Raw genomic sequence first — 17,971 nt, 5'->3', positions numbered from 1 at the left:
AAAAAAAAAAAAAAAAATTCACTTGCAAGTGATTACTTGAAATCTGTAATGCATTTTCACATAGATGCACTCATGCTGGTGTGTATGTGTATGTGTGTGTGTGTGTGTGTGTGTTTGTGTGTGTGCCTTTTGGCTGAGAGAGGTTTTTTTCAAGCTCTTTTTGTTTATTGTGAATTCATTTGAGTGTATACTGGGGATTGAACTCTGGTCCTCGTGCTTGCTGGGCAGGTAGTGGAACCACTGAGCTAAATCCCCAGCCCGCATATGAAATCGTAACATTATGCCATCCTTTCAGGTTAATTTTTACCTTTCAACCTAAAAAGAAGGCTGGTGATGTATGTGGCTCAGTGGTAGAGTGTTTGGCAAGCTTGCGTGATGCTCTGGGTTTTACTGGGGATTGAACTCTGGTCCTCGTGCTTGCTGGGCAGGTAGTGGAACCACTGAGCTAAATCCCCAGCCCGCATATGAAATCGTAACATTATGCCATCCTTTCAGGTTAATTTTTACCTTTCAACCTAAAAAGAAGGCTGGTGATGTATGTGGCTCAGTGGTAGAGTGTTTGGCAAGCTTGCGTGATGCTCTGGGTTTGGTCTACAGCACTGTAAAATAAATAAGGAATAAATCAAATTAAAAGAAGGAAAGAAAGATTGGTTGCTATTGGGATGCATTTCTGCTTAAAACATTTATATTGGAAAATGCCCAGAGAGACAGCCCTCCCTGCAGGGCGGTCAGAATTCTCTGGTGATACCCTGTAGTGCACCAAGGTAGGCTTTAAGTGTGCACTTAAGTAGGTGGCAGAGCAATAGTTTCAAGAAAGTGTAGTCTCAAGATATTATTATAAGCAGCCTATTACCTAGTTGTTTTTTTCTCTTTTTTCTCACTTAGGAGAGAGAGAAATGCTGTTTTTAATATTTCTCTTTTCTTTGGAGCAATAGAGTTAAAGAAGGGAAAAGTGTTACTTGCGTTTGTATCCCTCCTACTCAGAAGTGTGACCTGCTAGCTTTGTTATCATCAGGGAGCTGGGTAGAAAAGCAGAATCTCTTTGGTGTTTACACATGTGTGACTCATTTATGTAAAGGTGCACGATCCCAATGATGAATGTAACTATACTGTATACCTAAAAAGTACCAACAAACTCAATGAGAAAAAAAACAAAAAAAGAAAAGCAGAATCTCCAGGCCCACTTTGTACCCCACCTCATATCAAATGAATCAAAATATATAAGTAATAACTAAAAGCTATTTCATTTATCAAGACCCTGGTGAGATTGCAGGTTAAAGTTTGAGAGGCACTTTATGTTCTACCTACGTGCATACTATCACATGTTTGTAGAATTTAAATAGTGTGAATTGGGTAGGTAAGTAGATTCACTTCTAATTCGCTATTCTTAGAAGTAGTCTGTCGAGTGCCCACCCAATATGTAACATACATGTATATATTTTCTGGCAGATTCTTTATGGCTTTCATTTTTGTACTGTCTAATAATTTACTAATTATATTCAGAGTTATTGACTGAGTCCCTCTCTCTCCCTCTCTCTCTCTCTCTCTGTCTCGTGGCAGTTGTATTATTTCTCTTGAAGATATTTCATTATTGTTGACCTTTCCCTCACTCCGACGCCTTTGGAGGGAAGTTATGTCAACTGCAGCCTTGATTACTTTGGTTAGAAGTGGTGGGAACCAGGTGAGAAGGCGAGTACTGCTAAGCTCTCGACTGCTGCAGGATGACAGGCTGGTGACTCCTGTGTGCCACGGCTCCACGTCAGAGCCCAGATGTTCTCGGTTCGACCCTGACGGTAGTGGGCGTCCAGCCACCTGGGATAATTTTGGGATTTGGGATAACCGCATTGATGAGCCAATTCTACTGCCACCCAGCATTAAATATGGCAAGCCAATTCCCAAAATCAGCCTGGAAAACGTGGGCTGCGCCTCCCATATTGGCAAACGGAAAGAGAATGAAGATCGATTTGACTTTGCTCAGTTGACAGAGGAGGTCCTGTACTTTGCAGTGTACGATGGACACGGGGGACCTGCAGCTGCAGATTTCTGCCACACCCACATGGAGAAATGTATTATGTACGTACCTTTGCCTTTCACCTTTGATTTGACAACTCCCCCCTATTTCCTGTTTAAGCTTTACGTTTAGGCTGAGATGTCCATTGCAAACTACGTTTGCACTGCCACCCTATGAATGAACAGTAGTGTATGCATGCCATTTATGACTCATAATTAGTACCATTTCAGAAATGTGTCTGAATACCTCTCTAGGAAAGCATAGACCTGAATGTATAGTACTTTATTTTTGACCATTTCCCATGAATTAGCATAAAATATATGAGATAACCAATCAGGCACATTTACTCCTCTCAGTGCAGGGAATGTAATAAGTGCTTCAATAAATGGTACTCTTTCAAGTGCTATGAACAGCTTTAAATACTGGTTGAAAAGAGCTTTGGACGGCGCCATTTAAGTGGAAACACGCATTTCATGTGGGAGTTTTGAGGCCCTTTAAAATTTTATGTCCTCCTATTATTATTATTGCTGTTTTGAGAATCACTATAGCTATAATTAAAAGAGGGGAAACATCAGAGTTATGACCATATACTTCTTTTTATGTTCCTGTGTGCATAGTTAGCTCTACTGTTCATCAGTTGATTTATGCATAATTTACCTCATTCCACAAAATGACTCAGTAGTTTAATTTATTTATTTTTTAAGTTTTGTAGTACGGGGGATTGAACTCAGAGCCTTTGCACTGATCAAACCCACAGACTTTTAAAAACTTTCTCTGAGACAGGGTCTCACTAAGTCACTAAGCTAGTCTTGGGTTTAGACTTGGGATCCTCCCACCTCAGACACTCAGAGTGCTGGGATTACAGGCATACACTACCTTGCATAGTTCAGTGGTTTACCTTAATATGAAGAAACTTTTACTATCACAGGGTTGTAGTAGTGAGAACTAATTCTTTAAGCAGAGGCACTTGTCACATGTCTGTAATCCTATCACTATGGAAAACTGAGGCAGGAGGATAAAAAGTTTGAGCCCAGCCTTGGCAATTTACCAAACTTGTCTCAAAATAAAATATAAAAAAAGTTTGGAGACAAGTCCTTGGGAAAACCTTGCATTTAACGCCCAGTACCTCAAAAAACTGATTAATCGATTGATGGATGCTAGGCAAGTAGTTTACCACTGGACTGTGCCCCCAGTCAGACTTTGATTTTCCTGCCCTTAAAAGCTTATCACATGCATGAAGCTCTGGGTTCCATTCTAATACCAAAAACGAACAAGCAAACAAATAAATAAGTAAATATTTAATAAGTCTATTGTGTGGAATGTTGTATAGAGTGATCATGAAGAGAGATACCTATGGTAAAGTGATTGTTTGGGGCTCTCTTTCCTCTCTTCAAAGGGATTTGCTTCCTAAAGAGAAGAACTTGGAAACTGTGTTGACCTTGGCTTTTCTAGAAATAGATAAAGCCTTTGCAAATCATGCCCACCTGTCTGTTAATGGTATGTAAAGCAATCACATTTCTCAAGGTTTTGGGGAGAGGGGGGTACAACGGAAACAACCTAGCTATGCGGGGGTTTAATGTAAGTTTATTTGTAAGGAGCCTTATGTAGAAATGATTTTATATATGCTATTTGGAATGCAAAGTAATGTCAGTACCTCACTGTAACATGAGAATTATTCAGAAAGACAACCTCCTAATGGTTCTGTTATTAGATATTTTTAAAAGATTTTTAATTTTAAGAAGATTTTAAAATGTTTTCATCTGTTTGATTTCTTGCTTTATGAATAAGATATTTATACTTTGAGAATATTTTTCCCACCAACAGATCTGATGAGCAAGGGCTAAAATACTCCAATAATCATATCTACAGAGGAAGGAGATTGTTCCAACAAGAAAATAACTAATAAATCCTAAAATAGGAAAGGAAATTGCTAAATGCACTAGTTTGTATAATCAAAAGGAAGATATTTTTCTTCTACTTTTTAAAGCTCAACCTTGCAGTTTTTCTGTGTTAACTAGTAATATTTTTATTTTTGTTAAATATTAGAGCATGCCAACTGAATTTAAAAATATGTGTACAGTATGATTTTGAAAGTAAAATGTTTCTGGTTTTGACTAGATTTATCAAAACTATTTCAGGAAAATGTAGCCAATATTTTCTAGTTAGCTGGCCCAAGTCATTTGCTTTTAATTTGAACTCTAAAAATTGAAGCAGCAGCCATAGCATGTATGCCTCGAAGCTGATTTGAAAGTGAATAATAATATTAATCTGTATTTGTTTCATCCCTTTCTTTTAAAAAATGTATCACAGAAATGTCACTTTCACATTTTTCAGTTGGAGTGCACAGGGATAGAAATCCTCTCCATTTCACAGATAGGAGTTGAAACTCAGAGGGGTAAAGGTCAGTTCAGCTTAGGGCTGGAACTTTCCTGAGCCCCAGTGTGGCTTTTCTCACATGAGTATTTAATGATGAGGAGAGGAGTAGTAAAAGGCGAAAGATTTATGCGATCTGAAGAGAAACCAGAGTATTGAGGAGAGAAGTAGGTAACTCTGGGATGGCTCTGTTCACTTTTGAAAGGTATTTATTTCCTTTTCTTTTCTTTTCTTTTATCTGTTCTTTTCTTTTCATAGTGCCGGGTATCAGACCTCTCCCACTTTGAACAAGCGCTGCTCCACTGAGCTACATCTCAGCCCTTTCCTGCTCTCTTTTGAGAACCTCACCATAGATTCTTTAGAAAAACATTCTCATCTGCTCTCCCTTTGTTCTGTTTTAGTTTGTACATTATCAGGCCCATTTTCTTCTCTCCTTCATTCCTTTAACAACCTTTAAGAAGATAGGAGGTGAGAGAGGGTGAAGTTTTTGCCTAAGATTGAGCTCTTGTGCCAAATGGGTAAAACACATGAAGAAGAAAAGAAAATAAATTTGTTCTATTTTTATAACTCTAAGTTTTGGTATGTTCTTAGTTTACCCATTCCTGGGCTGGCTGTGAGTCTGGCTGCATCACACACCACATTGTTTATGGGCAACACTGTCACACCTGTGGTGTGACCAGTTGTCCTGCAAACAGCTGGAGCTTGCAAGGCCAGGTTGGAGAAGAGAATGGTGGAGAACCTTGGCGTGCAGCCAAAAGCTAAACACTTTCAAGGTGCAGTCAGCCTTTTTGAAAAGGATCCAATTAGTGTTGATGCTGAGGATCATCAGTACTAGATTTGCTGTATAATTTGAAAGGACTTCTTTCATTTAATAAGTAATAAATTGTAACTCAAGGGAATTTTGAACTTACTTATTTAACTTGAGTACCTTAAAAGAAATTTTCTATAAATCACTTTCTTAACATAGCCCAACAGGTGTATAGGGAAATTAATCATAGACTACAATTCATTCCTAACAATGAAATTAAAATATTTTGTGTAGTTTCTGTCATATGCTCTAAGATATTGATCTTATAACTTTCATAAAGATATTTAAACTTCATTTGTAATAGCTTTTGTTTGAAAGTATAATAGACCAAGATAGAATAATGGTTAATATGCTAATAAAAATATAACACTGTCATTAAATATCATTATGCATATATTCTTATAGTTTATTAGTCTACATTTTAAAAATTATTGTTTTAAGAATATTTAAAAATTTTATTCTTCATAAATTGCTTAATCTTTCAAAGATGGCAAAAATTATCTTTTGGTACTGGGACCTATTTTATCAAATATATGAAAGTCACTAAACATGGAATCCTGTATGTTAACTTTTCAATTTTTGGACTGAAAAAAGAAACCTATCTCATTATAGATTTCAAGGATATTTAAATTGAAGAAAAAGAAGTTTTTAGCAAGAACTAAAGTAGTATCAGTATTATGAGTGTATAGTATTATGTATGTGTGTGTATATATATATATATGTGTGTGTGTGTGTGTGTGTGATAGTATTTTATACATACACATATATATATATATATTCTGGTTCTGGTATTTTTTTCTAAACTACTGGGCCTTGCAAAGTGATCTACCACTGAGCTACACCCCAGCACTTCTTTTGTCACCAACTTTGAATTTTTTTGTATTCAATTTATAATAGTAATATGTATTTTTATAATGATTAAACCAGCCAGTGAATTCAAATGATATCCAATGCCTTGTTGTTCATAAATAGTAACTTAAAACAAACCAGGTAATAGAAAATTTAGATTATAATCCTGTATATCTTATAAACTCTTCAAAGTGGTTGTAGGTCACTTAAGCTTTGAGAACAGCAAAACTCCCCATTGGACAAATGGATCAAAAAGAGAAAACCTGCTCTGACACAGAGGGAGAGACACAAATGGAGGGACAGCTTGTCTCATGGGAAACATCGCTGCTCTTCATATTATGATTTATTTATAGAAAAATTACACTAAGAACTAACCAGGGACTTTTTGTGTGTAGTGTTGCAGACTGAACCGAGATATTTAAACATATGACCACTGAGCTACAACCCCAGCCTATACGATTTTCTTCTCTTCCAGTACTAGGGGTTGAACCCAAGGATTTCTCATTGAGTGACATCTCTAGCCCCTTAAAAATATTTTATTTTTGAGGCAAGGTCTAAGTTGCCTAAGTTTTCTAGATTAGGCTCTAACTCACTGTCCTGCTTCAGCCTCCCAGAATGGTGTGACTATGGAGCTGTGTTGCTGTACCCAGACCCTGTACAACATTTTAAAATATCCTTCTACTAGGAGTCACCAAACTGGAAGGAAAAAAAAAAGAGTAGGGACAGCATCAAAGAGGAGTTCTTATTGTGCTGTTACTACTTCAGCTCATTACTTTGGTTTTGGTGTTTGTGAGTCATACATGTCTAGAAAACCTATTTTAATAAGTATGAAGACGATTGGTTTATAATATTATTTACACTGTGCAGGTGAATAGTTCCTGGGGTTATTATACTTTGAAAAGTACAGCTTTTAACTTTATGTTGCTGTTCAAAATTGTGATAATTTTTCTTCTGTTGTGTTGACCTGCAACACTGGGGAAAAGACAGAGCTGCAGAAATACCCATCTTATGATTTATATAAATTATAAATATGTTAGTGCTCAAGAGCCTTACTTGGTAGTATACTGTGGTTCACATCCTCTGCCTGTGTATTGCTTGTCTGATACAGATTATTCAGTGCTGTCCCTGGGAATTTACTCTGTTGTTATTGAGGCAACTTTGATGTTGTTACCAAACAAATTTACAGTGCATTTTTTGTAACGCAGTAATTGTACTTATTTACTGTGTTCAAGACCAACCATGTAAGTGTGTGTGTGTGTGTGTGTGTGTGTGTGTGTGCAGATGTGCATGTGTTGCTTCTGTTATGTTTTGGTATAGATGCATTTGCATATAATTTTTTCCTACCTGGGAAGACACAAAACTAAGAAAGAAGTATTACTCTGAGATTAAAAAGAAAGACTCAACTACAAAATACCATCAACTTGAGCAAGTTGAGTTTTCACATCATTAATTTGGCACTCCTGGAATATGATATAATTTGTTAGTGAAATTTTCACCAAAATAAAACCCTTCCCCTTATTTTGCAGCTCTTTCTCTGCTCTCCCCTGTGTTGCAGGTTTGTAATGTTTGAGCACAATTCCTGGGTGAATTTCCTATTTGCCTCTGTGCGTGTTATTTGTGGCAGAGAACTGTACGTGGTCAGCAGCTCTAGACCTGGAGCCCGAGGACACTATTGCTGGGCTTCAGTGGAAAGAGGGATCTGCTTAATTTTGTCTCAGGTGAAGGAGTCCAGCGGTTCCTATCCTGGACTACTGGAAGGTTCCCACATCCTCTTTGTCCCATTAGTTGAGGTGAATTGCAGTAGAAATTGCCCAGTGAGTGTTAAGAACTTATTGAAAGATGTCTTCGTTTTATAGTTTTATTAGGACAGAAAAGTGAGAATTTTTGTTTCCATATTAAATGTTAACTGACAATAAATGCTGATTTACTATTTATATTCTTAGATGCTTAGCAAATCAGAATCAACAGTTAGTTTTGAAACTTTTCCCTAACAGTGGGATTTTGGAACTGTGAAGGTGAGTTGATAAAAACTCAAACTCTTAAACTCCTACATGGAAGAACCATGAATTAGAAACCTAAACTGCTAAACTTCCATTTTTCAAATTTTAACTCTTGTGATAGCCAGTTAAAGATAACTTTTTAAAAAGCTATTATTGGACCGGGGATTTAGCTCAGTGGTGCCACTGCCTGCCTCGCAAGTACAAGGTCCTGAGTTCCATCCCCGTACCAACAAGAACAACAACAAGGTAACATCTGAATAAATGCCTGTGTTCCCTTGCCTGGCTGTTTAAATTATTTAAAAATAAGAGATGGTTTAAATGGTAAAGATTCCATTGCTGTGCAAAAATTTCATCATTGTGTAATGTCTGGCTAATCTCAAGTTAAAAGTTAACATTTGTAATATAAACATCACTACTATATATTTTGCAACAGTGATATGACTTTGAAACAACAGTTCCAAAATCAAGAGACAAGTGGGAAGATAGTACAACTATAAATGCTATTTCTCAATAAAGTAAATTCAGCATGACTATGAAAGATTAAGTAGAATTTATTCATGCTTTTCCATTGTACCTTTCTAATTAAAGCAGGCATTTTTATACTGATTTTGGGAAGATAGTACAACTATAAATGCTATTTCTCAATAAAGTAAATTCAGCATGACTATGAAAGATTAAGTAGAATTTATTCATGCTTTTCCATTGTACCTTTCTAATTAAAGCAGGCATTTTAATATACTGATTTGAAAAATCTATTGATATATATATATATATATACATACATATACATATATAAAAATTTATATATATCCTTGCAAAATATTTTACTGATGACGTTTTGGGAATTGTCTTGGAGGAAAAAATTCTTGGAAATATTGAGTCTCAATCAATAATATTTCTTTCTCCTTAAATTTACCTTTAAAGTTAAAATCATTTTTGGATGATCATCTGGATATGTTTAAATGCTTTATAAGAATTAACTATGTTACTAGAGATAATACCTGCTTTAAATATGTTATCCTTTTCAATTTCTTCCATTTTGCTTTATTTTTAGCTGATAATTTTATAATATTTCACTTTTAGCAAGGCTCAATGCACCTTAAATATATTTTTTTCAATAAATTGTAAAGATCTTAGGGCAAACACTGTTAGAATAAGTCAAAGAAAAATATAAGAATGCAGTTTTATTTGGATGGAGTGAATAGTGGCAATCTCAAGCCACACTGAATTTTACTTGATCTCAGTCAGAGAAATTTAATATTTTTGGAATGCTCTGGGTTAGGACACAGAATCAACAGTTGGCAGTACTGTCCTGCATTTGGATACAGGCTGTCTTAGATCCTTCTGAAGCTAATAGTGTTAACTACACCAAGTTTATGAGAAACTAGAAAGAGTTTTATTCCCAGCCCCTCAAATCTTCTGTTAATGTAATTATGGCTCTAACTTTGTTTCATGTTTAGGGAGAACAAAGATGAAGAGAAATGTATTGAGCCTCCTACCATTTTAGAATATTTCTGGTGATGATTTATGAAATTAAAACAACTGTAGAAGGAAAAAGAAACACATAGCACTGAACAGCACATAGTTGAGCCAGCCAGGCATGGTGGTGCAGGATCCAGCACTCTGGAGGCTTAGGCAGGAGTCCGAGGTGATTACACAGTGAGCTCAAGGCCAGTCTGAGCTAGCTATGTAGCAAGATCCTATCTCAAAAACCACCAAAAACCAAACAAATAAAGAGCAAATGGTTGGCCCTTTCCATCTTTCAGCCTATTCTATAAAATTATATTTTGTGGAGGAGAAAAACCTAATCTGATGATTGCAAAAAAGTCAGCTTGCCTGAATGGCCTCAGCAGATCTAAATTATCCTGTCACAGCAGCCAGCCTAATTAAAGTACTTTAGTTTTGACTCCTGATTTATACACAAAAGTGTCATCATCATAAGTTCAATTCCACGCTACTTTATATGAAAAGAAGCCACTTAGGAAACAGTAATGCATTATTTACCAAATTAAATTAGCAACCTTTTCTGTTTGCATGGAGCCTTGTTATTTAAGATAAATACTCATTTCTCTGCATGCTGTTACTTACATAGCTCATTTGCATTTTACTTGCATAGCTCTAGTTAAATTATAATGATACATCCCAGCATTAGTTTATCATGCTCGTGTTTTATTTTTTAATAAAAATTCTATATCCAATCATTTGACTCTCACTAACTCATATTCTTTTTTATAATATTTGTAGCAACCCTTCTGACTTCTGGGACTACTGCAACAGTAGCCCTGTTGCGAGATGGCATTGAACTGGTTATAGCTAGTGTTGGGGACAGCCGGGCTCTTTTGTGCAGAAAAGGAAAACCCATGAAACTGACCACTGACCATACTCCGGAAAGAAAAGATGAAAAAGAAAGGTACTGCCACCCACCATGAATCATGAATCATTCTATGGGGATGCTGTTTATAGTTCAAGAGGAAATAAAGCATTATTTATCTATTCAATACTGAGGACTGATCCCAAGGTCTCTTACTAAGATAGATACTAGATAACCACTTTTTAATTTTTTTATATTAAGACAGAATCTCATTAAGTTGCCCAAGATGGGCTTGAATTTAGGATCCTCCTCCTTCAATCTCCTAGGTAGCTGGGATTACAGATGTGCACCACCTATACCACTGAAATGAAATTTTCTTTTTCTTTGTGGTGCTGGGGATCAAGCCTACGGCTTGATGCATGCTAGGCAAGCACTGTTCCATGGAGCTCTACTCCCAGCCAAAGTTTTGCATTTTAAAATTGATACTGTGCATAAAATTAACAGATGTAGTTTTCTGCAATTATATCTTCAGTGTTTTATCTTTTTCTTGATCAGGATCAAGAAATGTGGTGGCTTTGTAGCTTGGAATAGTGTGGGACAGCCTCATGTGAATGGCAGGCTTGCAATGACAAGGAGTATTGGAGATCTGGATCTGAAAACCAGTGGTGTGATAGCAGAACCTGAAACTAAGAGGATTAAGGTAAGAAACGACTTGAAAACATTTGATATAGACTCAAAGAATGAATAATCAGGCTTTCTTGAGAGAGGTAACTGAGTCAAAATGTTTTTTCAAAGGGGAGTAATTCATGGGAGGGTAGATAAACTTTTCAGATAAAATAAGATACTATTTTCCTGACCTGCTATGCTGTGAAGTCTTTGGTTTTTGTTTTACTCTAGCTGTGGAATCCTGGTAGAGTGGCTCTGTTGCCCTTTCTTTCCTGCACCTGGTCATTTAATGTTTTCCCACAGTGGAGCTGCCCTTGACTTTCCTTCTTCACCAAGCTGAATAATTGCCTGCCTTTATTTCCATGGGCCACAGCCCTCATGACCCTCATGACATCATCCCAGTGCACAGCCAGTCTGTGATCTGAGACTTCCTTCTCAGAAACCCTTGAGCTAACTTACTTAGTACTTACTGTCTCCCAATAATGGCAGCAGATATTTGTTCATTAATCAGTGATCAGTGGGTTTCCTAGTAGACCTCTCCTTTTATGTAACAAATTATACTCATTTTACATAACAGGTACTTAAATGGGCTTTGCTATGTGCCAGGTTCAGTTCAAAAGCGGTATTACTATCCTCCTTTTACAAGGAACATGAATCTAAAGTGTACAGAGGTCTGAAGCATACAAAGGCTCACAATTTTAGTCCTGGAAAGTGCTCAGTCAGCTGAAAAATAGGATTTAAATTCTGGCTACTTCAGCATTTGGCTAACTTTTTCCTTTATGGTGTTACTAAGTGAATGTTTGGTTTATCCTCGGTGGTGGTTGATGCTCTTACATTTTCACTCTTTACCTATAAACATATGACCACTCAGCAGAACAGATAAAACCTTCCAATTGTCAGAATTATTCTAAGTTTGGGTCTAGTTTGTAATCACATGCATTTGGTTCTGATTGCAGCTACATCATGCTGATGACAGCTTCTTAGTCCTCACCACAGATGGAATTAACTTCATGGTGAACAGTCAAGAGATTTGTGACTTTGTCAATCAGTGCCATGATCCCACTGAAGCAGCTCATGCAGTGACTGAACAGGTGACATGGCAGAGCTTTTGCTAGGAAATTCCCAAGAAGGGAGGGGGTGCGGGACAATCCCAGGCACATGGGTCTCCATGTAGCCTGGAGTGGCTACCACAAGCTTGAGATTTCTTTGCAATCTTGTGTTTCAGCTTGAATGTCACAATGAATTTCACACTTAACGTCATAATATTTCCATTTAGCAAATTTTAAAAATGTATTTAAGTAGTTAAGTAAAACTAATAGGCCATAGAAATGCCACATTGTTTACTTTTTGATTTTGTATATACCTTGAAATGATAGTGACAGCAATAATCAATGATAATAATAGTGAACTAATATCACTTTGACTGTTCACATAACTCAAGTAATGACCACAATAACCCTGAGGTTGGAGCTTTTCCTAGAGGGGGAAATCTGAGGTACAGAGCCCACGTTGCACTGCTGGGCTTCAAATCCAGCCAGTCAACATTCCCAAGTCAAAGCACTTGACCATTGAATTAGACTGCTGCAAGAAAATATCCAACTTGAGAAACACTGCAGCATGTAAAGGATGAGAGATAATAGGTTATAAACCCCAGGTCAGGGATAGGATGCTGTCTTTGGGCAGAGTAGGGTGGTTAGGTTTGAGAGGGATGGTGAGCAGTTGTTGGGATGAAGCTAGGGATGGGGTGGAAGTGTCCAGACCTTGGGTTTGAAGTGAGGGGAGGTGATGGGAGCCTCAGGGAGGGGCAAAGATGCAGACAGTAGGGCAGCTCTAAGTGTTGGCTGTATCCCAGGGATGGTCGGAGTGACTGACAGCTTAGCTAAGATGTCTTTTCCTAAGAAGGGAACAGAACAGGTGGAGATGACTAAAAATGAGTGTGGCAATAGGTGCTGACCCAATTTACACCAGATTGGGGGAGTTTTTAAAAATCTGGAGACTTTGCCATCAATATGCACAATAGTAGTTGGGGTCAGAAAGACCAGTCCTTGGAAAAAAAGAAGGGTAGAATGGCTGGCAATCATATTGACCAGGAATGGGATGGACTTACCCTCCACTGTAAGAGTTACCTGGAGTTCAGTGTCTGAGATGGTCCAGGGGGCCTCTGTGGCCTTTAGGTGGTGTCAGTCCTCAGTGGCCAGGCCAAGAAGATCTGGGAAAAAGCTTGTCAGTGACCCTTGGCTGGTAGGTGATGGCCTTTTCCCACTGGTACCAAGTTTGTCTGTATCAGCTCTTCTGTGGGCACCCAAGTCCCCCAGCTAGGCAGGCTCAGGGGGTGTGGGTGATGGTGGCCCAGCGGTGCGGTGTCCTCGGGCAGGACACAGCATACTTAACTTCTGGTTATTAAAGATGGCTATGAGAAAAAGACAAAAGTACATTTTTGTGGGATTGTGCATCACTCAGGGCTTAAATTTGAAAGTTGGGTAATATCTAATAAAGAACATATAAAAGTTGCTTTGGTTTAATTTTTTCTGATAGCATTTTTAAGATATAGCCATTCCTGATGTTTAACTCAGCAGTTATTTTTGCATGTCTAATATGTACACTTTCATTGAAAGTACAAATTCAGCTCAAACTCATTTGGTTACTATGTTGTCTACTTTTAACCAATAATAATGGAGAGCTTATAAATTTGAGGGAATAGGCCCAATTCCATAGAACTATTCTTTTTTTTTCTCATTGAGTTTATTGGTATATTTTAGGTATACAGTACGTTACATTCATTATTGGGATCTTGTACCTTTACATGACTTGTCTTGGTTCTCATTTTTTCCCCTTAACCCTGCCCTCCCTTCACCCCCTCTTCCCTTCCCTATTTACAGATACTTTATTTCCACTTTTTCATTTTCTCATATTTTTCCATAGAGCTATTTCTTAATTGAACTTCTCATTTCATAGATGTGTGTTCTAATTCACAAAGGCTGTGACATTTGTAATGATGGCATAGTATTCTGTCTTATTTGGGTAACATATTTCAGTTAGTAGTTCTTCTAATCAGCAAATTTAGTTTATGTTCACTTTTCCATATTATAGAGGACAGACTAATAAACATTTTAATATTTATTCATGCATATCTATCTTTTTCAGTTATATTTTCTTAGGTTAAATTCTTAGAAACACAAATCTCTAGATTAAAGGATGCACAGTATTCTAAAGCTCTTAATAGTATGTCAAATCTTCCTCCAGGAAGAATGTATCAATTTACACTCTCGTGAACATGTGCTGTACTTTGTGTTTCTTAAAATTCTCATAAGTTTGTGTTTTGTTTTGTTTTTACCAGTTTGGTAGGAGGAAAAAACAAAAATTTTAGTGTTTAAGTGTGCATTGTTCTGTTTAGTGGAGATAACAATTTGCAAAGTTTATTAGCTATTATATGACTTGTTTTTTTCCCTTTGCTTATTATTTTGTTGTCATTGTAAGAGCTCCCTATATATTAAATATAGTAGTTCTTCAATACTTCAATACTTTTTTGTCTTTTAATTTGTTTGTGGAACTTCTTCATTTATGGAAGCATTTTACATTTTACAGCTCTGGACTTCAGTGTTTTGCTCTTCCCTCCTCGCAGGCATTACAGTATGGCACTGAAGATAACAGTACTGCAGTCGTGGTTCCTTTTGGCGCCTGGGGAAAGTATAAGAACTCTGAAATCAACTTCTCATTCAGCAGAAGCTTCGCCTCCAGTGGCCGATGGGCCTGATTTCTGGCCGGGACCTGGAGTTTCTGTGCAACAGTGTTTGCTGAACTCATCAAGACAGTGGTAGATCATAAGATTTCCCTTTGTCTGCCTGTGCCAATGCGACCCTGTGACTGATTAGTCCAGTGCTCAAGTCAGTGTCAATAACCATTTATTTACCTATTGGCTTTTTAAAATAAATATTGTACCTATTCTATTTATGTTCAACCATCCATGCTTGGTATAAATATATGTGCAATGAAGCTATTTTGAGTCTCTAAATTGAGTGGGAAAATGAGGATGCTTTTGGTACATTGATAAGTGCTAAATTTCTTTTTAGTTTATGTTTTGTTGTTGTTATTGTTTGTTTTGTTTTTGTGGTGCTGGAGATTGAGCCCAGAAGTTCTCACATGAATTTCTACTTTTTAAGACTCTTAGGCAACTGTGGTTTCTCTTGATAATTTTTGGGTTTTATTCATTTAAACAAGTTCTTCAAGTTTTTCTGAATTTTGGCAGCAATTCAATATGTTAGCTACAAGGGATTTCCTTCCTTCCTTCCTTCTCTCTCTCCCTCTCTCCCTCCCTCCCATTCCTCCTTCCTTCCTCTCCTTTCTTTCACTTTCCTGCCTCCCTTCCTTCTTCCCTTCCCCTTTTTGTAAGAGGGCATCTCATTGATTGCCCAAGCTGACCCTGAATTCCCAGGCTCGAGCAATCACCCTGTCTCAGCCTCCCAAACAACTGGGACTACCCAGGGGCACACCACTATGCCTTGCTTACAAGTGTTTATGATTAATAACTGTAGCAAGGAGTAAATGTGAAAACCAGGCTGTGTTAGCATATTTTATATTCTAGACCACTTCCTGCTACATGTAACCATGCAAAAGAAATTCATTCAGATAATAAACCATTGCTAAATTGTATGCATATTTACAGACAGCATTCTTATGTATTTCAACTATTACTGGCACCCTTTCCATTTATTTCTATTTTCCTACAGTTAAGAATGCTCTATAGATGTGACTATTCCTTAATGTCTGAAAAGAATGTGCAGGCTAAGGGTCTTTTGGTCAAAACAATACAAAGTTGTGTATGTTGTGTAAAGTTTTCATTTGTTGTCTCTAAATCACGTTTGTATATAGTATGTTCATATCACTTTTTGTATAGAGTAAGCAAGTTGGATAATTTGTAGTAACAATGCCACATGGAGTGATGCTGATATAGAAAGCTTGAGGTTTATGTCTGTTTCGCTCATTTCTAAGACTGAGAAATGATAAGTCTAAAACAAATGCTAAAACATTCTGTATCTCAGCTGGATGTGTAATTTAGGCCTGTAAGGCTGAACTTTTTACTTGCATATGTTTGCTGTTCAACTGTGAATCTCTAAATATGTGCTGGGATTATATATGCAGTTAATTTTCAGGCTATGTACATTTGTTATGTATGTGGTATGTGTATATATGTATATTTTGGTGTAATATAAATTAAAGGGAATAATCTTGTGTAGGTAATTCATCAGTGAACTTTAAATTATTGATATACTAAAGGTGTAGGGAAAGTGGGAAAGGCAGGGGAAAGGGAAAAAGGGAAAGAAAAAAATATGAGAAAATGAAAAATGGAAATAAAGTGTTTGTAAATGGGGAGGGGAGGAGGGGGTGAAGGGAGGGCAGGGCCAAGGGGAAAAAATGAGAACCAAGACCTGTCATGTAAAGGTACAAGATCCCAGTAATAAATGTAACTGTACTGTATACCTAGAATGTACCACTAAACTCAATAAAAAGAAAAAAATAAATAAATTACTGATATATTTATCCCTAAAGATGCTTGACAAACTGAGGGCAGTTCTCCTGGAATGGAGAATCTAGTTATTGGTAGGTAAGGAAATAGATTAAGGATGGCTGTAGGAAACATTTTATGTTGGGTAATTTATCGGGATAACCCAGGAACAGAGCCAGCATGTTGAACTTACATTGCTATGTGGTACTTTGAACAAAAAATGAGATTTGACAACACTGAATGTTAAATATGACTTGGAATTTTGTGATGGAAACAAAAGAAAAAAAAAAGTTGATTGATGTATATAACTTCAACTGTCAGTTTTCAGGACTGATTTTTTTCTTTCTTTCTTTAAGGTTTATTTAAAGGTTTTTATTAGAAAGAGGGCCAAATATAAATATTCACATCTTACTTTTGCGGGAATAAAAGAAAATAAATATTGAAGTCTCTTACCTATATTAATCAGGAATTAGCTTTTAAAAACAGGGCTAAATAAATACTTCAGTTTTTTTTCAAGGAAATTCGTGTAAAAAGGACAGCATTACACAGAAGAATATAGTCTGCTGTTTTTTGAGCAGCGAGGAATCAAAAAATAGACTAGCAGAGTTGGGAAAGTTTCTTGCTCTTTCTGAGTCAGGTCTTGGAACAGAGACATATTTTTATATTTAGGAGCAAGCAGAATTTTCAAATTAATAGGTAAAACAAAACCTTAAAGCACAAAGATGTCACTCTAAAGGTCCAGGCTTCATTTTGTTTTAAATTCTTCACATTATTAGTCCTCTCTTTTTTAAATTAAAAACTAAAAGAGGGGCCAGGGATTTAGCTCTGTTTCTGCTGCCTGCCTCGCAAGTGCAAGGTCCTAAGTTGGATCCCTGGTGCCCCCAAAATAAATAAATAAATAAATTAATTAATTAATTAAAAAAAAATAAAAGAGAGTGATGTAGTCAAGTTCAAAGGCTTGAAGGTCATTGGCAGAAGAAGGTAAGTTGCCAGGTTTCACAAAGAGGAATTTGTAAGATAGTGGCCTTGGGTGCACCTGGCTGGATTTTTGTTCGTTTATTTTTTTTAATCTTATTGAGTTTATTGGTACTTTTAAATTATACAATACAGTTACATGCATCATTGGGATCTTGTACTCTTTTTTTACTTTATTTTTTTTTCTGGCTGTTTTACCTAGAAAATTTTTAAAAACGTAAGCCAGTCATCCTTGAGTAAGCATAAAATATGTTAGTGTTTATATTTTTAAGCACAATATTAAAATACACTTAAAATGTAGATTATTATATAATCCATAAAATAAAAACATGTATTAGGCCTCTAAAACTTGTTACTAGAAATTATGCAAATAGTAGGAAAAAAGAGAACTGTTCTAAATATAGTTTTTCAGTTATAACTGAATTTGTCATGTGGGTATAGACATGGTATAAATTAAATAATACAATAAAACATA

The 17,971-nt window shown here is 36.5% G+C and overlaps 1 protein-coding gene across 1 annotated transcript in view; it reads left to right on the top strand.

Annotated features, from left to right (window-relative positions):
* Positions 1 to 16,179, top strand: part of Ppm1k (protein phosphatase, Mg2+/Mn2+ dependent 1K) — a 20,600-nt gene extending 4,421 nt beyond the window's left edge. The window contains exons 2-7 of the mRNA XM_010610480.3: positions 1,561 to 2,073; positions 3,408 to 3,508; positions 10,286 to 10,451; positions 10,908 to 11,052; positions 11,975 to 12,109; positions 14,641 to 16,179. Coding sequence (XP_010608782.1) covers positions 1,634 to 2,073; positions 3,408 to 3,508; positions 10,286 to 10,451; positions 10,908 to 11,052; positions 11,975 to 12,109; positions 14,641 to 14,772 — 1,119 coding nt within the window. The 5' untranslated portion in view covers positions 1,561 to 1,633 and the 3' untranslated portion in view covers positions 14,773 to 16,179. The remainder of the gene's footprint in view (positions 1 to 1,560; positions 2,074 to 3,407; positions 3,509 to 10,285; positions 10,452 to 10,907; positions 11,053 to 11,974; positions 12,110 to 14,640) is intronic.
* Positions 16,180 to 17,971: the final 1,792 nt, after the last annotated feature.

Source organism: Fukomys damarensis, unplaced genomic scaffold (assembly GCF_012274545.1).
Source record: "Fukomys damarensis isolate Sample0158 unplaced genomic scaffold, DMR_v1.0_HiC HiC_scaffold_32, whole genome shotgun sequence".
Taxonomy (NCBI): Eukaryota; Metazoa; Chordata; class Mammalia; order Rodentia; family Bathyergidae; genus Fukomys; species Fukomys damarensis.
This window is presented reverse-complemented; position numbering and strand designations above follow the sequence as displayed.